This window comes from Microtus ochrogaster, unplaced genomic scaffold (genome assembly GCF_000317375.1).
Source record: "Microtus ochrogaster isolate Prairie Vole_2 unplaced genomic scaffold, MicOch1.0 UNK33, whole genome shotgun sequence".
Lineage (NCBI taxonomy): Eukaryota > Metazoa > Chordata > Mammalia > Rodentia > Cricetidae > Microtus > Microtus ochrogaster.
This window is the reverse complement of record NW_004949131.1, coordinates 2401969-2419020: the sequence shown is the minus strand read 5'-3', so window position 1 is coordinate 2419020 and position 17052 is coordinate 2401969. Positions and strand designations below refer to the sequence as shown.

Sequence of the window (17052 nt, the reverse complement as noted above, 5' to 3'; positions counted from 1 at the left end):
ACTGGTCACAGGTCAGTAAGTGGGATGCTGTGAGCTCACTGTGTGCCGAGCCTTCCCACTGGTCACAGGTCAGTAAGTGGGATGCTGTGAGCTCAGTCACCATCCCACAAAGCACCTCTTCATTTATGAGCTCAAGAGGAAATGTAGGAAGAAGCCTCAGGAAGCAGCACTTGTTACCTCCCTCAAAGATCAACTCACGCAAGGCCACTAACATGCCACACTGACCCAGCATGTAACTTCTAAAGTTGATTTCATGTATGTATTTTATGTATATATGTATTTTGTATGTATGTATGTATGTATGTGTATATATGTACATGTTATTTCATGTATATCATATGTTCTTTATATGGTCTGAGCAGTCTTCCTCTCTGACCACATCTCCTGTTCATCCTCATTTGTCTGTTTGACCCTTGCTAAAGTCCACTCTGAAGCCAAGGACAATGGCACTGGGTTTTGATCCTACTTCATGTTCTGGCTTTGTGGGAGCCTAGCCAGTTTGGATGTTCACCTTCCTAGACCAGGATGGAGGGGGGAGGACTTTGGACTTTCCACAGGGCAGGGAACCCTGACTGCTCTTCAGACTTGAGAGGGAGGGGGAGAGGAGTGGGGGAAAGGGGAGAGGAGTGGGGGGAGGGGGGAGGAGTGGGAGGCTGGGAGGAGGCAGAAATTGTTTTTCTCAATAAAATAAAATAAAATAAAAAAGAGAAAAAAATAATAAAGTCCACTCTGAGAGCACTGGTCACAGTTCTTGCCATTTCCCTATTGTTCCCTCGCTACAAAACACATACTTGGCCACCTCTCGGCTTTATGAAAAGGGGCAAAGCAATCCTACGCTGCCCAGTGCTACTCAGGAAAAGCTGACAACTGGTACAGAAAACTATACACTCACTGAGGTGAAGGAAGCTCCAGCTCCTCCAAAGAGGACAGCTAAATTCATTGTCTGAAAAGGTTCCGTCTCCTTTCCGATGCCCACGGCATACAAATGTATAAACCAGACTTCTCTAATCCTTCGCAACTTAAACCAGCACAAAGCTGATTTAATTCTACTTCTGAATCTTTGGCTAAAAATCTGTCCAAAGTTTTTATAGATACAAAGAAACCTAAGCCACCAGCCTCAGTGAGTTTAATTATCACAGGTGATTTAATCATCACAGGGAACTTTGATATGTAAACCAGAGACATTAATTACTGAATCAGAAGCGCTCCTAACTAAGATACTCAACACTAGTCAAGCAAGAAGAAAGGGCTTAGGTTCTTTAGCGAGGATGTTTCCATTTTTAACGAGAATCACACAATTTGGCAGCTTACTGCTCACACGACTCCGGCTGAAGCAAGTGTGGAATCTACAGGGCCAAGTGGATCACCTCTAGTTAACAGTGTGTAAGGACAAACAGACAGGATAATGTGCCAGGCCCTTCAGACCCTATTGCCCGCTGCTCCTTCCCTTTACAAGAGGAACAAACAACAGCTTTTGCAAGTTACCATCAGCAACCCAGTGTAAACGATGGAAATTCTAAGAGGAGAAATAACACCACCTGTGTCGTAGTCTCCGTTTGGATGTGTGGCTTCATCTGCCTCTTCGCTATCAGGGTCGTTCTCCATGTTGAGAGTTTTTAGCTGCACTAGCTCCAGGAACCGCAGAGCTGTTTCAGCCAGTAGAGCGATGTTTTCTAGAAGATGCCACCAGAACAGTTACAACCATGACCTCCAATCTTCAAGCTGCTCATCGCTTTTCCTCCCAGAGTCCTTTAGCTTTTCTGAGACAGGGTCCTGTGCACCCCAGGTGGCCTCAAACTGGAGCTTCACCTACTTCTGCCTCCAGAGTGTTGATGACTGCGGGTCACCATAAGGCCCAGGATCCCCAAGTCCTTATGCATCTAAATATCACTCAAGAAATCCACAGGAAAAGCAGAATTTTGCAAGTTAGCACTTAATCAGTCTCTGTGACTGATCACACAATCTATGACAATCTCTAAACAAAAAAAAAAAAAAACAAGAAAAAATTCTTCATTTGCAGAACCTGTCTAAAATAAAGTATGCAGTTCTAATGAGAGAAAAAGAGAACATGCTTCATTCTTTCACAGAGACAGCCTTTAAAGGTAACCTGACTAACACAGAAACATTAGCACCAAAGTAACATCACATGGGGCCTTGGGATCTGCCAGACCAGGCCTCAGCCCTCAAGCCTGACACCTACCAGCTTTCTGTTTCAACAGCCTGCGTTTCGGTTTCTTCAGATAAACGAGGAGTCACGAGTGCCTTAAAAAGCCGTTACTAAACTGAATGGGCCATCGTTAGACGCTGTCTAAGTACACCCTGAAGTCTCAGTGGACAAAGGGGAGACTGCTGGTCACACCTCTGCATCACTGTCTTTGCTCTGACGCTCTTCCCCACTCAACAGGTCCCGTCCTCAGGGTGCTGTCACCTGCACCGCCATTTACATCTGTTCCTCACTGTTCTGTCTCCATCCCTACTCTGTATTCTCTCGTCTTCTGCATCTGTGCTTCACCTATGACACCCAGCAGGAAAGACTGCGCTCTTCTTCCTTAGCAGTGAATAACACTCAACATACAGTAACTACCTTAAACTGGAACTAAGTGCTAGAGATCAAATCCACAGCTTTACACATTTTCTTACTTTGTAACATCTATGAAACCAAACCCACCCTACTGTAGTTGAGTCTATTAGATACAGCAATTCTGTTCATGTTAGGGTACCCACCATGGCCAGGTTTAACAATGCTCAAAATAAAACAAAAACTTGGGCTGGGAATATGGCTCAGTCAGTGGTGCTTACCATGCAAGCATGACGGCCTGTGCTCAGATCCCAGCACCCATGTGGAGAGGTGGATGTGGGAGCACAGGCCTAGAATCCCAGTGCTGGGAAGACCAGAGACGGGGGATCCCTAGGGCTTGCTGGCCAGCCAGCCTGGCCAGATTAGGGAGTTCCAGACTAACTGTGAGACCGTCTCAAAAATGAAGGTACAGAAATAAAAAGACAGCCATCGTCCACCCCTGCCCTTATATGCACATAGACCGTTCCAGAGAGAGAGAGAGAACCGCATAAACATGATGTTATCCCATAACACCCTAACAGGAGAAACCAGGGGCTACGGTGTAGCTCAGCAGAATACTTGTGTACCAGGCAGCACAATGGCCTTGGGCTTGATCCCTAACACCAAACAAATAAGACACAGGAGACTTCTAGGTCATACCTGATAAAAGCCAAACTCTAAACAAACATATCCACATCCCGACTACCTGTGCACTGTCCTCAGTATCCACGGCCGGGGAACCCTAGGCCTCCTCTGCAGAAGCCCATGTCCTCTGCAGAAAGTGCCATCGCTCGTACAAACTCTAACACGTCTTCCCACTCCTTCAAATCACCTCTAGACTCCGTTTCAAACTACTTACAGCACCTAACACAGCACCATGTAAACAGCTGCTGTACTATATTGCTGTTCTTCAGGGGATGACCAAAACAGCTATATATTTTTAATAAAGACTTTTCTCAAATATTTTCAATATTCGGTTTGCTGAGTCCACAGATACAGAAGCCACAGACACAGGGGGCTGGCCATATACCTTTATGATCAGGAAAGACTTTTTCCTGGGCCCCTTAAGTCTGGGCAGTTTAACTCCCCATTAAGTCCCACTTTTCAATCCACTTTAGACAGAATATGTCTATGCCAGCACCACTGGAGATGAAAAGAAATCCTTTGGACTTGTGCCTAAATATAAAATACTATATATATACTGTCCAAAACCCAGCTTTCATGTATTCTATTAACGCCGATAAGCAAATGATAAACTACTAAGCACATGGCTTTTAAAGTAAAGCCACATGCATGTTCTACATATGTACAAAGATTTCCAAACAGAAGGTCCATTTCCATTAGCTCATAGATATAAATTATGGATTATGTAAATGTCTCAGTGATATTTCCCATGGTGAAGTAAGCATTCAGAATTAGCTCAAGGAGCTAAAAACATGAATTTTTGCTGTTGGGCTTTGTGAGGGAGAATTCTAAGCAGAACAAGTAGGTGTGCGTGACATACCCATCTCATCAAGATGTCACACATCCTGAAAACTAAAGTAAGGAGATGGGGACTTAACTCAAACCTCCCTTCAACACCACGGTCTTTCTCAATAGAAACAGAACATTCTGCTCTGAAATAAGAATGTTTGCTCACAGAAACTTTGAAAGATAAGAGAGGTACTTGTAAACATGAGTCCTCCTCCAGCTAAGTGTACTATTCCAGGTCAAACTGTGAGAGTTCACACTGTACACTTCTGCAGCTGGTAATTCTAATCCTTTTAAATATACACGTATACACAAAAGTTGAGCCCCAGGAATAGATTAGCTATAAATATTAACATGGATATGTGTATTCATAATTCAAGAGCAAAATTCACACAAGGAATTCCCAAAGAGATCAAAAAGTCAAGAGGTATGAAAGTCAGTACTCAAAAAATATGCGCAAGGCCATAATTAGGACAATGAACTCTTACCAGCATAGGCAAGTCTGACGATAGTAGCATCGTCTTGGGCCAGGTGGGCTATGCCTGGGAGAATGTACTCTGGATAGATGTTGACGTCATTACGAGGAACCTCTTGGACAAGGGCAAGAACTTTGGTGAGCGTCCTCAGGGCCTCAGCCCTTACCCTGGGAACGGAGTCGTTGCTGAAATGTAACAAGTATGGAGTGATCCGGTCCAGCAGGATCTCCACACTCAGCCTAGGGGCCAAATGCAGAATGAGCTCCAAGGCGGCCAATTTGGAGTCACAGGACTTCAGGGTCTGCAGGCAGGACGTTATGACAGACACCAGGACAACCAGCCCGCTCTCCTTGGGCTCCCCTTCTGCTTTTTCTGGCAAATCATGTCCACAGAGATTGTTAATAATGTTGCCCAAGTCTTTCCGTATGACCAAAATCCGCTCATCGGCAGAGAGAAAGGTTTCCTTGGCAAACTGAGCCATATAAGGCTGAAGGAAAGTGTAAAATATCTCGGGGAAGGCATTGCCCCGCTGCTGCTTCAAGTAATCCTCGGCCTCCAAACGCTTCTCTGGCTCACGGTGGATCATCTGAGTTACCTACGTGAAAGGAGAAAGAGAACAGGGTCCATTTTAGAACAGGAAATGAAAGCCAGTTGGGATGGCTCACATCTGTAACCCCCACACTCTGGAGACTTGGGCAAGGCCAACAGCGTGGGCTGTGTGACAAGTTCAAGGCCAGCCTCCTGAGCTGTGGTAATAAGTTCAAGACCAGCTTGGACTACAGAAGATCTCACATACACCTACCTACACACACACACAATTTAGAAGACAATTACATGTGATTTAAAGGATTTGTGAAGTAATTCTGATATTTTCTTTGACCATGTAGCCCCTGCTGGCCTGGAACTCACTATGGAGACCAGTAAGTTCTTTCTCAATAGAAACAGAACGTTCTGCCCTAAAATAAGAATGTTTGCTCAGGGAAACTTTGAAAGATCAGAAGCAGGTACTTGTAAACAGAGATCCACGCCCTACGCCTCTCCTGAGCACTGGGATCAAAGGCATGCACCACCATTTTCAGCTACTTTTTTTTTTTTTTAGAACTACAAAATAATTGTGTCTCTCCCAGAAGGCAACAGAACTCTACACACGAAGGTGCAGAGAGTCCGGTACATAAGAGGTCACACCCTGTTTGACATTTGTTATTAAAAAAGCAACAAGTCTTCAGAAAAAAACAAAATAACACACGAATCTGGAAGAAATTATAGGACTCCTGATATCATTTCAGAGCCACAACTAGGAGTCCTGGTTTAAACTATACTACCACAAATCCAAAAGATTAGCACATGGTTTAAGTGTAGTTTAGTCCAGAGGAGAACCAAAGGGCTAGTAACGTAGCTCAAGGATGGAGCACAGCATCAGTGTGTGAGGTCCTGTGTGAGGTCCCAGCACTTCAAAGACATAAATAATAGGATGCAGAGATGGCTCAGCACCTAGGAGCACCTCCTCAGCCCCCTGCACCCACAGCGAGTGGCTCACAACTATTTATAACTCCAGGCGGATAGAGGGGATTGAACACCTGAACTCTGCACTGGCACGCTCTCCCCCCCCCACACACACACACACAGACACACACCTCTGAACTCTGCACTCACATGCTCTTGAGTGAGCACACACACACACACACACAATCTTAAAAGGAAATAAAATACTTAAAAATGTGTGATGTGGGAGTCCCCTCTGTGTGCTGTGGTTACCATTAATGAATAAAGAAACTGCTTTGGACCTATAGCAAGGCAGAACTTAGGTAGGCAGGGAAAGCTAGGCTGAATGCTGGGAGGAAGAAGGGCAAAGTCAGAGAGAAGCTATGGAGCCGCCACCGGAGTTGGACATGCCAAAACTTTGCTGGTAAGCCACTGCCACGTGGCAATACACAGATTAATGGAGATGGGTTAAATTAAGATGTAAGAGTTAGCCAATAAGAAGCTAGAGCTAATGGGCCAAGCAGTGATTTAATTAATACAGTTTCTGTGTGATTATTTCGGGGCTGAGCAGCCAGGAATGATCAAGTGGCCTCCTTGGAACAAATGTAAACATTGGAAATAATATACTTGATATAAGAACATAAACTCTTTTAATATATAAAAAACAGTTCAATGTTTCCACGTATCTCCAATTTTGGCTTTCTTTAAAGATTCTAACCTGGAAACTAGTACTTGACTTAGGGGAATCAAATATACCATGTGGTAAAATGACCTAAGAATAACTTTCATATTTGCATTAACGCCTCAAAGATTAATAAACAAACTGACTGTCAAATCAAGAAAATGTTGCTCCAAAGACACAAAGCTGCTCAGCTAAATGGCCTGGCAAGAGTCAACCACACCGGGGAGCAGCAAGTGTGCTTCTATTTCTTACCACAAGCTACACTGGTTTCCTCCAGAGCACCCTGTTTCCAGTATTTCCCTTTTTACTTTGTTTTTTGTTTTTTTCAAGACAGGGTTTCTCTGTAGCTTTGGAGCCTGTCCTGGAACTAGCTCTTTTAGATCAGGCTGGCCTCAAACTCACACAGAACCCCCTGCCTCTGAATCCCAAGTGCTGGGACTAAAGGCGTGTGCCACTACCACCCAGCTTTTACTTTGCCCTAGAGACCTTGTTCAAGCAGTCCAGGCTGGCTAGGACCTTACACTCCCCTGTTTCAGCCTTCCTTCAGCAAACACATTCCAGGCCAGTGCTGGCCCTGGAGCTACAGCCCAGCCCTCCTAAAAGCTTTATTTATTTTGAGATAGGGATTTGCTGAATTCACCAAACTGGCCTAGAACACAGTCTGAACCCTCAGGCAGGCCTGGAATTTGAGCTTCCCTTTCCTCAGCCTCCTAAATAACTGGGTTTGCAGGCCTATGCCACCAGATTGCGTATTTCCCCACTCAGAATACTGCAGAGTATTCTACACACACTGGAGTCCTTAGCACAGTGTCAGTTACTCTAAAAAGACGCCTCCTACAGCGATCCAGACATCCAACCAGATGGCCTTACACACCATAACCCAGTGACTGTGTAGCTCCCTTCCAGGAGAACCACACCTGCCTCCACGGAGCGGCCCGCTGCTGCGCTCTGCACTGCAGACGTCTGCCTTCTTCCTGCCTCAGCTGCAAGCTCTATCTCAGGAGTTCGGCCCACCTCCAAATCCGCCCAAAGCAGAGTCAAGATTACCATGGAATAATGGATTCATTTTTCTGTATTTTTCTTTTAATGTCAAATGTGCTTTTTGAAAACAGTATATTTCTTTCTAATAAGGTATCAAAAGTATGTTTATTAGTACTAGGTTTTGTCCCAACTTTGTTGTGGAGGAGGGACTGGGCGTGGTGGCTCATGCCTGTATTCCAGCACTCTGGAGGCTACAGCAGAAGGCCTGCCCTGAGTGAACTGAGACAGTGAGTTCCAGGACAGCGAGGACACATTCCCATTAAAACTGTACAGCAAATATTTGCAACATACTTACCAATTCTCTGATACTGCGATCTTCGATCTTATTTAGCACTTGTTCAGGGAAAAAATGTCCATTCCTATATGCCAGCAGCTGAGAGAGATCGAACAATGGTACACCTTCCGTGAAAAGCTCAGCTATCACACAGCCTGGAAAACCGGACATAATCCATTAGAACATGAAGAGATCACGTAATACAGAGCAAAATTCAGAAAAATCACAACACTCGAAATGCAAAAATCAACTGAATTTAAATGTTTAATGCAATATTAAACATATTGTCTAATTGCTTGTGGCCAGGGTATAAAAATAATGACAATCATTCACTTTTTCTTTTTACAAAAACATATACACAAAGGAGTTTAAAAGTCACAAGGAACCCTTTAGTACAGAAACGCAGCACTAAGTTCACAAGAACTACAAAGTAGTAGGTACTGCCTCTAACAGGTGCTACTAGCACTGTGCGGTAAAATCCTGTCTCCACAAGCTCCCCTCCTAGAAAGGCAGACAGAACACAACCAACAAGTGAATTTGATTTCTAGTGCTAAATATTACAAACATACACCAAGTCTTTAAAACGTGGGAGCAAATCAGAAGAAAAGGGAAATAATAATTCAACCACTTTGCATTAACCTTCAACAATTTTTTAAGTACTTACATTCTCAAAAGCACAAAGCAATTTTGATTTTTTTTTTTGTTCACAGCAATTTTATTGAGTCATTAAATGACATGCATTTACCAAGTCTTTTAGACCTTAAAAAAACTACCGTACAGCCTTGGACCTGCTGGGTCCTCTGGCAAGAATACTCGCCCTAAGTACTAGAGGATCTGACCTCCACCTCCTTCAGCTCCGGTCAGTCGGCAGTAAATCCTTTCTTAATTATCTGTTTAAGATTTCAGGAACCACTGGGTGTGGTGATACACGCCCTTAGTCCAAGCACTTTGAAGGCAGAAGGATTTCTGTAAATTCAATGTCAGCCTGAACTACAAAGTGAGTTCCATAAGAGTCAGGGCTACAGAGACCTGTCTCAGAAAAAAACAAACAAAAGCGAAAACAGATTGCAAAAGCCACTACAGCTCCTCCATATTCTTTCCTTTCACTAGTATTTTTCCAAATAGTACCCACTGTGGACTATTTTATGTTGCCTGTTTCTGTGCCCACTAAAATACAAACTCCATAGGATGTTTTTCCCCAATTTTTGTCCATTGAAAAAATCTGTCTGATGTGAGACTCCCCTATGTATGCTGTGAATATGTGTTATTACCATTGGTTAATAAAGAAGCTGCTTTGGGCTATGGCAGTGCAGAATAGAGCAAGGCAGGAATTCCAAACAGAGGTAGAAGAAAAGAAAGTGCCAAAGGAGACAGATGCCAGAGAACCTTACCAGTAAACCTCGAGCCTCATGGTGATACATAGAATAATAGAAATGGGTTAATTCAAGATGTAAGAGTTAGCTAGAAACATGCATGAGCTAACTGGCCAAGCTTTGTTGTAATTAATATAGTCTTTGTATAATTATTTCAGGTCTGGGATGCCGGGAATGAACGAGCAGCCTCCGCCTACACCTGTCAACTAACATAATTCTAATAACTAATAAACATTCAGTAAATTTGCTAATTCCTATTTATACAATGTCAATTTCAGAATAAAGGACTTCCAACAACAGCTATTTTTAAGGAAAAAAATCAAGTTCTGAGGCCAGTAAAATGCTCAAGGAGTAAAGACCAGGTCTGATGACTAAGCTCAGTCTCTTAAATCCACATAGTGGAAGGACAGAACCATTCCCATGAGCTCTCACCAACTTCCAACATGCACCAGGTATGTGCTCGCCTGCACCCCTTGCAGCTTCTCCTGCATGGTGCGTGGGGGGTGGGGCAAAACCAAGACATAAAGTCATTTAAAAATACTTAATTCGTCATATGTAGGCAGGAAATAAAAGATCTGACCCATGCTATAAACTAAGTAGATCTAACAAACGTCAGTACAATATCCTACCCATGACAGCAGAATACCTATAGAACATACACTGTCTAGATGAGACCTCAGCCCTGTGGTTTAGACACACTTCTGGTGTACTCCAAGGCTTCCTGTGTTCAAATCAGATCCCCATTGTAAGGCAGTGTGGAGAACCCTTAGTCTGACAATGGTGTCAGAGGTGAGGCCTCTGGGAAGGAATCAGAATAAATCATTAGGGAAACCTCTTTGACTGAATCCAGGAAGCTGCACAAGAAGAGAAACCAACACAGAGAGACATGTGTACACACTCTAACCCTCTGAAATTGAAGACCAAATTAAACACTGTCCTTTTTTAAAATTGACTTGGTCAGGGTGTTTTACCTCAGAATAGAAAAGTAAGCAAGACAACTCCTAGACAACTAATGGATCAAGGGAACCCAGGAAGATCAGAGTGGTGCTGCATTCCTGTAAGGCCTGCTACATGGGAGGCCACACATGTGATCCCAGCTACATGGGAGGCCACACATGTGACCCCAGCTACGTGGGAGGCCACACATGTGACCCCAGCTACATGGGAGGCCACACAGGTAATCCCAGTTACATGGAAGACCACACATGTGATCCCAGTTACATGGAAGACCACACATGTGATCCCAGCTACATGGAAGGCCACACATGTAATCTCAGCTACATGGAAGTCCACACATGTAATCCAAGTTACATGGAAGACCATTCCTATAATCCCAGGTACATGGAAGGCCATACCTATAATCCCAACTACATGGAAGACCACACATGTAACCCAGTTACATGGAAAGCCACACCTGTAATTCCAGAGTGAAGTGAGAGCCTGTGTTCCATTCCCAGTGTTGAGAGGAAAATCAAAAGGAAATTACAAAAGTCTTTGTGATAAAAACAAACAAAAAATACACAACATAAAAAAAAAAAAAAAAAAAAAAAAAAAAAAAAAAAAAAAAAAAAAAAAAAACAGAAGCAGGTGGGTCTCTAAGAGTTCAAGGCCAGCCTGGTCTACAGAGTGAGTTCCAGGACAGGCCTCAAAGTTACATACAGAGAAACCCTGTCTCAAAACAAAAACCAAACAACAAAAAGAGAAGAAAAAAACTTTAGGAAGACCCTTTCTAAGTCAGGCCTGGCAGAATGGCTCCTGCAAACAAGGGGGACAAGAAAAGAAAGGGCCATTCTGCCATCAGCGAAGTGGTGACCCCAGAGTCTACTGTCAACACTCCTAAGTGTGTCTGTGGAGTGGGCTGCGAAAAGTGTGCCCCTCAGGCACTTGGAAACATCCAGAACTATGCCATGAAGGACATGGGAACTCCAGATGTGTGCACTGATGGCAGCAGAGCCTTCGGGGGCCAAAGGAATAAGGAATGTTCCGCATCATAGGTACGAGCATTAGTCCAGGGAACACAATGAGGAGTTGCCGGACAAGCTCTACACCGTGGAAATATGGGATCCTGCTACCTGGTTCAAAAATCTACAGTCAATTAAGATGTGGTCTGGTAAGTGTCAGAGAGTTATAAAACTTCTTTTAAAAAAATATAACGACTGGGCAGAGGTGGCACACGCCTTTAATCCCAGCACTAGGCAGGCAGAGACAGGTGGATCTCTGTGAGTTCAAGGCCAGCCTAGTCTACAAAACAAGTTCCAGGACTGCCAGGGCCACACAGAGAAACCTTGCCTCAAAACAATCTAATAAATAAATAACACTCACATGGGCCCAGGGAACAGCTCGGTGAGAAAAGCACTTGCTTTGCAACTATTAGGCCCTGAATCAAACCCCAGGATCCACATAAAAAGAAAGCTGGGCAGGGTGGTACACGTTTGTACTTCCAGAGCTGAAGACACAGACACAGAAAAGATCTCTGGGGTTCACTGACCAGCAAAGCCTACATGGTAAGCTCCCCGCCCAGTAAGAGACCTTGCCTCAAAAATAATAGAGTTGGCAGGGAACTTAGCACAGTATGAAGGCCAGAGACAACCCTAGGTGTAGTTCCTCAGGTATTGTCCATTGTACACGTATATCTGCGTACATACATACGTACATACACACACCTGCACACGCACCCCTGCACACATATGAATATACAAAGACAACAAAACAAAACTCAAAACCACTGAAGGACTCAACTAGTACTCTGAGGAAATGCACAGCTATAAATGTCAACATTGAAGGAGCATCACACACTGCCCACACCAACTACCGAAGCTAACTCCCAGTCACTGGGAGGCCTCGGCTGGAATGCTATCGCCCTACTGGAGGCCTTTCCGGCACTGCCTCCCTACCTTATCGCTCCCACTTCCTTACTATGAGTTTCCGTGAGAGCATCTTATGCTTATCACAGCCAGAGCAAACACAAGGTGAGATGTACTTTCATGGCGCCAGCATGGCACAGCGTGTGTTTTGAATGTTTAGATGAATGAAAGGCACTCTGCATTTTTCTCATCACTTAAGCACGGCCAAAGAGGAAATCATGTATCTATCTGAAAACAGTGTAAGAAGGCATGCTAAGGAATGTCTGGAAATCTGGCAACTTACAAAAAGCTAGATTTCTGTGTCTGACAGTTAAAATACACAAATTAGCTAAACTGACCGACTCAGATACCTGCTGAAAAGATGTCCATGGCTCTCTTCAGCTCTCCCCGTGTCCTCTGATTGCTGTTTAGGTCCACGAGCGGAGTTGAGGGATCTCTCATATATTCCAGCTCGGTGGCAAACATCCCACCATCGACAAACCGCTCAGGAGCAATATAGCAAGTCCTCCTGCGCGAGGTGTCGAAGAAATAGTTGAAATCTGCTGGATTGTCCTCTGGAAGATAAGTGGGCTTAAAACTGGCAAAATCCGTTAGAAGAACCCAGTTCCAACTGGTGACCATCACATTCTCAGTCTTGATGTCACCATGTCGGACTCCAGACTTGTGCGCCTGGTCCACGGCTGTCAGGATCTGGAAGGCGATCCAGCGCTTCTCGATGTTGTTTAAGAACGGACGGGTACTGATGCGGTCATAGAGGTTGTCTCTCACATACTGTCTAAACAGCATGGCTGCCTTCTCGGATGCTTTTTCTGCTGCCTTCTGGAAAGGTAGGCAGTTCTGTGCAGAATGAAGTCTGATTTTCAGTTCCTCCAGCTCTTGTTTATAGCTCGTTAAAGGCAATGTGGGGTCCTGAATTGCAAAGACCTTCACTACCACCAGGCCTTCCCGGTGCTTTGCTCGGGCAACTTTAAAAAAACGAGTACTTCCCAGGCTCTTATCATATTCAAAGTCGTGGATATCTGAGAAATAACTCTCTACGGAGAGAATCTGGGAAGGAGCAATGCCCGCGAGTTGATTCCCCATAATGACCAGCACCTCTGGGTCAGCAAGTTAAGATGTAATACCTATTTTAAAAGATGGGAAAAGGGAGAGACAGATGCATATTAAAATGGAAACAAGGAAGCAATGGACTTGCCACTATTTGGCCTTTTCCAAAAAGATAGGAGCAACATTTTCTACTGAATGTATGAATGAGCATCCCAGAGCAGAATTGAATTCAGGATAATGTACCTAAATAGAGTCTAAATTTTAGATGTTTTTAATCTAAAAAGTGGCGCTATTTTGTGCCATCCCTTCCAGGAGCTGAACTGTGTTTTAGAAGTTCTGGGGTTTTGTTGGTTGGCTGGATCGGATTGGGTTTTTAAAACAAAGTTTCACTGTGTAGCCCTGGCTGTCCTGGAACTCACTCTGTAGACTAGGTTGGTCGCAAACTCACAAGAAATCCGGCTGCCTCCACCTCCCAAGTGCTGGGATTAAAGGCGTGTGCCACCACCACCTATCTTGAGTTATGCTCAAATAGATGCCTTTGACGTTTTCTATTTTTATTTTTTGTCTTGCAATAAGGTCTTGCATAGCCCAGGCTAGGCATAAAACCCCCTACATAGCCGACTGACTTTAAACTTCAGATCCCCTTGCCTCCACCTCCCAAGTGCTGGTGCTCCATTATGCCCATTGTGACCCTTTCAACATTAAGCTAAAGAGGTTAGAGCGTATCCACTGATACGCAGATTCTAAAACATGGCTGCACCTTTACTGCGTTCAGCACTGTGTTTGGGGCTATGAGAGTCGCAAAAGTGCTGTATGACTCAGTCCTTGTCTAAGAAAACTTCAGCTTACTTGCAGATAGAAAACACATTTACACGTATAAAAGAATCAGCTGATACAAATGGGCCACTTAATCCCTGCGAGGGTCAGACTAAAATCTACAAAATTAGCATCACCTGGGCCCCTCCAGCCTCCTCGCTGTGTGGCTTCCCACCACCTAAACCAAGGCAAACTCGTCTGATTTGAAACAAGAAACCCCGCCAGAGCCATTCAATAAAAGTAAGCCAAAATGCAAACTTCCCCAAGTTACCTAATCCCATATTTTGCAGGACCTGCCTCCCTACCCCAGGCTTAGCACTCAGGGAAACATTTACCCCAGGCCTCTGGCAACTCAAAAGTCGCTGACAGATCCCAGAGAAGTCTTGGCAGAGCTCTGAGGGACTTGGGCGTGAACGGTAGTCGGCAGGAGAATGTTTTCTGTGAGGGGGTCTTCCTTCAAACGCAGGACCTGGGTAGTTGCGGGAGGAGAGCAGAATTGTCCAAGACCTAGAGCTGGGGGAGAGCAACTGGGAGAACAGGCACACTCGGGACCCCGGACACCCAGCAGAGTCACCGCCGGCTCCTCCCCTGCAGCCCTGGGCCCGCGCGTGTTCGAGTCCCGCGATCCCCGGGCCTTTGCACCAGCCCAGGGCCGGAGCGGTGCTAGCACCCGTCCAGGAAGACTACTTCACCCGCGGCGAACGCTGAACTCCCGGGAAAGCCGCCGAGTTGACCTCACTTCCTGTTGAGAACGGAAGTGACGGAGGGAAGTTTGAGGAAGTGTACAGTAGGAAGCTGGTTGCTAGGAAACGAGGGAAGGGGTGCGGCCTCGCTGTCCCAGGCAGAAAGCACTTTTCTCTAGTAAACTCTGGGGCCACTGGCTCTCAGAAAACTTAACCGCGTACTTAGGAAAACTAGTGCCCCAACCAAATTGGATTTCAACTTTATTGAGAAGAAATTTATGTGTCACAAAGTTCATCGGTTTAAAAAGTGTACAATTGGTGACCGGCACCTTTAATCCCATTACTCAGGAGACAGAGACAGCAGATTTCTTGTTTGCTTGAGGCTAGCCAGGGCTACAATGAGATATCTTTTCTCCAAAAACTGTATGTATGTATGTATGTATGTACACGCACTTTTTTATTATTTTAATGGCAGAACCAAATACAGTTTTGACCCCACAGCGGTAGTAACTGCTTGCAACGAACAACACTGGGCATTTTGACTGGGACTGGGGAGAAATCCACGCTCTGCCTCTGCATGCTGAAGTATTAGCTTCTAATGTATTCTAGGAGAGAAACACTCATTTTCTTTAGTGGGGTACCCATTGAGTACCCGCCATGCTCCATGGGTAGTTGAACACTCATTACCACATAGATGATCCTGCCTAAACTCAGTGAGTCTTGGAAAAAGAAAAGAAAAGGAAAACAATGTTTGAAAGTGCATTAGGAGGTTGTTTAATAAGAGTGGGGGATTGCATTAATTAGAATGTACTTTATACATGTGTGAGATTGCCGAATAAAAAAATCAAGTTAAAAACACTTTTCAAAGTGTCAAGAGTCACTATTTTAAATTTTTTTAGTCATTTTATTTTTAAAGGTAAAGTCTCATTCTGTATTCCAGGCTGGCGTGAAACTGGTGTCCTCCTCCTCAACCTCCTGAGTGCTGCAATTATAGCTGTTCATCATAGTAAGTAGGGATGGATTTTAGCTGGGGCTGTGTTCTAATTTTCTTTCTATTGCCGTTGTGGAGGATGTTGAATGAGAATGCCCCCCCCCCCAGGTTCATATATTTGAATGTCTAATCCCTAGTTGGTGGACTGCTTAGGGAAGGCACGGAGGTGTGGCCATCTTGGAAGAGGTGTGGCCATCTTGGAAGAGGTGTGGCCATCTTGGAAGAGGTGTGTCACCAAGAGTAGGCTTTGAGGTTTAAAATTCCTGTGCCAGGCCCGTGTTTCTCTCTTCCTACTGACCAGGGTGTAGCTCTCAGCTATTTCTCCAGTATTATGCCTCCTGTTGCTGTCAGGCTCCATGCCATGGTGACAATGAATCTGTAAGCAAGCACTAGTTAAATGGTTTTTGTTGTTGTTGTTGTTAAGAGTTGCCACCTCAGCACTGTGTGTGTGTGGGGGGGGGGGACAATGGTTTTTAATGTATTTTATAGAAGTACAATTGCTATAATCTGTTTCAGAACTTTTTTATTACATCAAAACTGAAAGCCTGAAGCTGTGAGCGACCCGCCCTCACTTCTCCTTCCCTTTCGCAGTAGACAATCATTGCTTTACATTTCTGAAGGATTTCGCTTATTTTAGACATTTCATATGTGGAGAATAAAGCATACACTCTGATTTCTTTCAATTTGCCCAGACTGTTGCCGTAGCTCTGGTTTGTCGGCACTCAGTTCATGCCAAGTGTCCCTTTGTGTGGTGGATATGTCACCTTTTGCCATCCTATTTGCCAGCTGGTAGGGATGGGTTTCCACATCTTGGTTATTGTGAGTAATGCCTCTTAGGAACATTTGTGTGCTGGTCTTTACATTGTGATGTGTTTCCAATGAAAATGCCAAGGAGAGGAAATGTAAACTCATATTAGAACCCTGAGTTTTCCAAGGTGCACCCTGCCTTTACTTTCCACCAGCACAGTCTGAGGATGCTGATTCCACCACGTCCTTTCTGACAAAGATAATCATCTTGTATTACTATAGCATCCTAGTAGGAGCAAAGTGACATCTCCTTGTGGTTTGATCTGCATTTCTCCAAAGACTAATGGTGTTGAGCATCTATTCATGTACTGTTGGCCATTCATTTATCTTCTCTGGAAAAAAATGTCTAATAAATTCTATGTCGAACTCTGGGGATGTAGCTTGGTGGTTGATTGCTTTGCATTCTTGGGGCTCTAAATTCAACCCCTTGGAATCTCAAAGTCATCATAAATACTTTTTTATTTCATTGGTTTTCTTCTTTTAAATTTT

The 17052-nt window shown here is 44.4% G+C and overlaps 1 protein-coding gene across 1 annotated transcript in view; it reads right to left on the bottom strand.

The window, feature by feature from the left end:
* Nucleotides 1–14788, bottom strand: part of Pik3r4 (phosphoinositide-3-kinase regulatory subunit 4) — a 59893-nt gene extending 45105 nt beyond the window's left edge. The window contains exons 1-5 of the mRNA XM_005368472.2: nucleotides 14418–14788; nucleotides 12570–13343; nucleotides 8004–8137; nucleotides 4516–5098; nucleotides 1539–1673 (exon numbers count right to left, since the gene is read on the bottom strand). Coding sequence (XP_005368529.1) covers nucleotides 1539–1673; nucleotides 4516–5098; nucleotides 8004–8137; nucleotides 12570–13302 — 1585 coding nt within the window. The 5' untranslated portion in view covers nucleotides 13303–13343; nucleotides 14418–14788. The remainder of the gene's footprint in view (nucleotides 1–1538; nucleotides 1674–4515; nucleotides 5099–8003; nucleotides 8138–12569; nucleotides 13344–14417) is intronic.
* Nucleotides 14789–17052: the final 2264 nt, after the last annotated feature.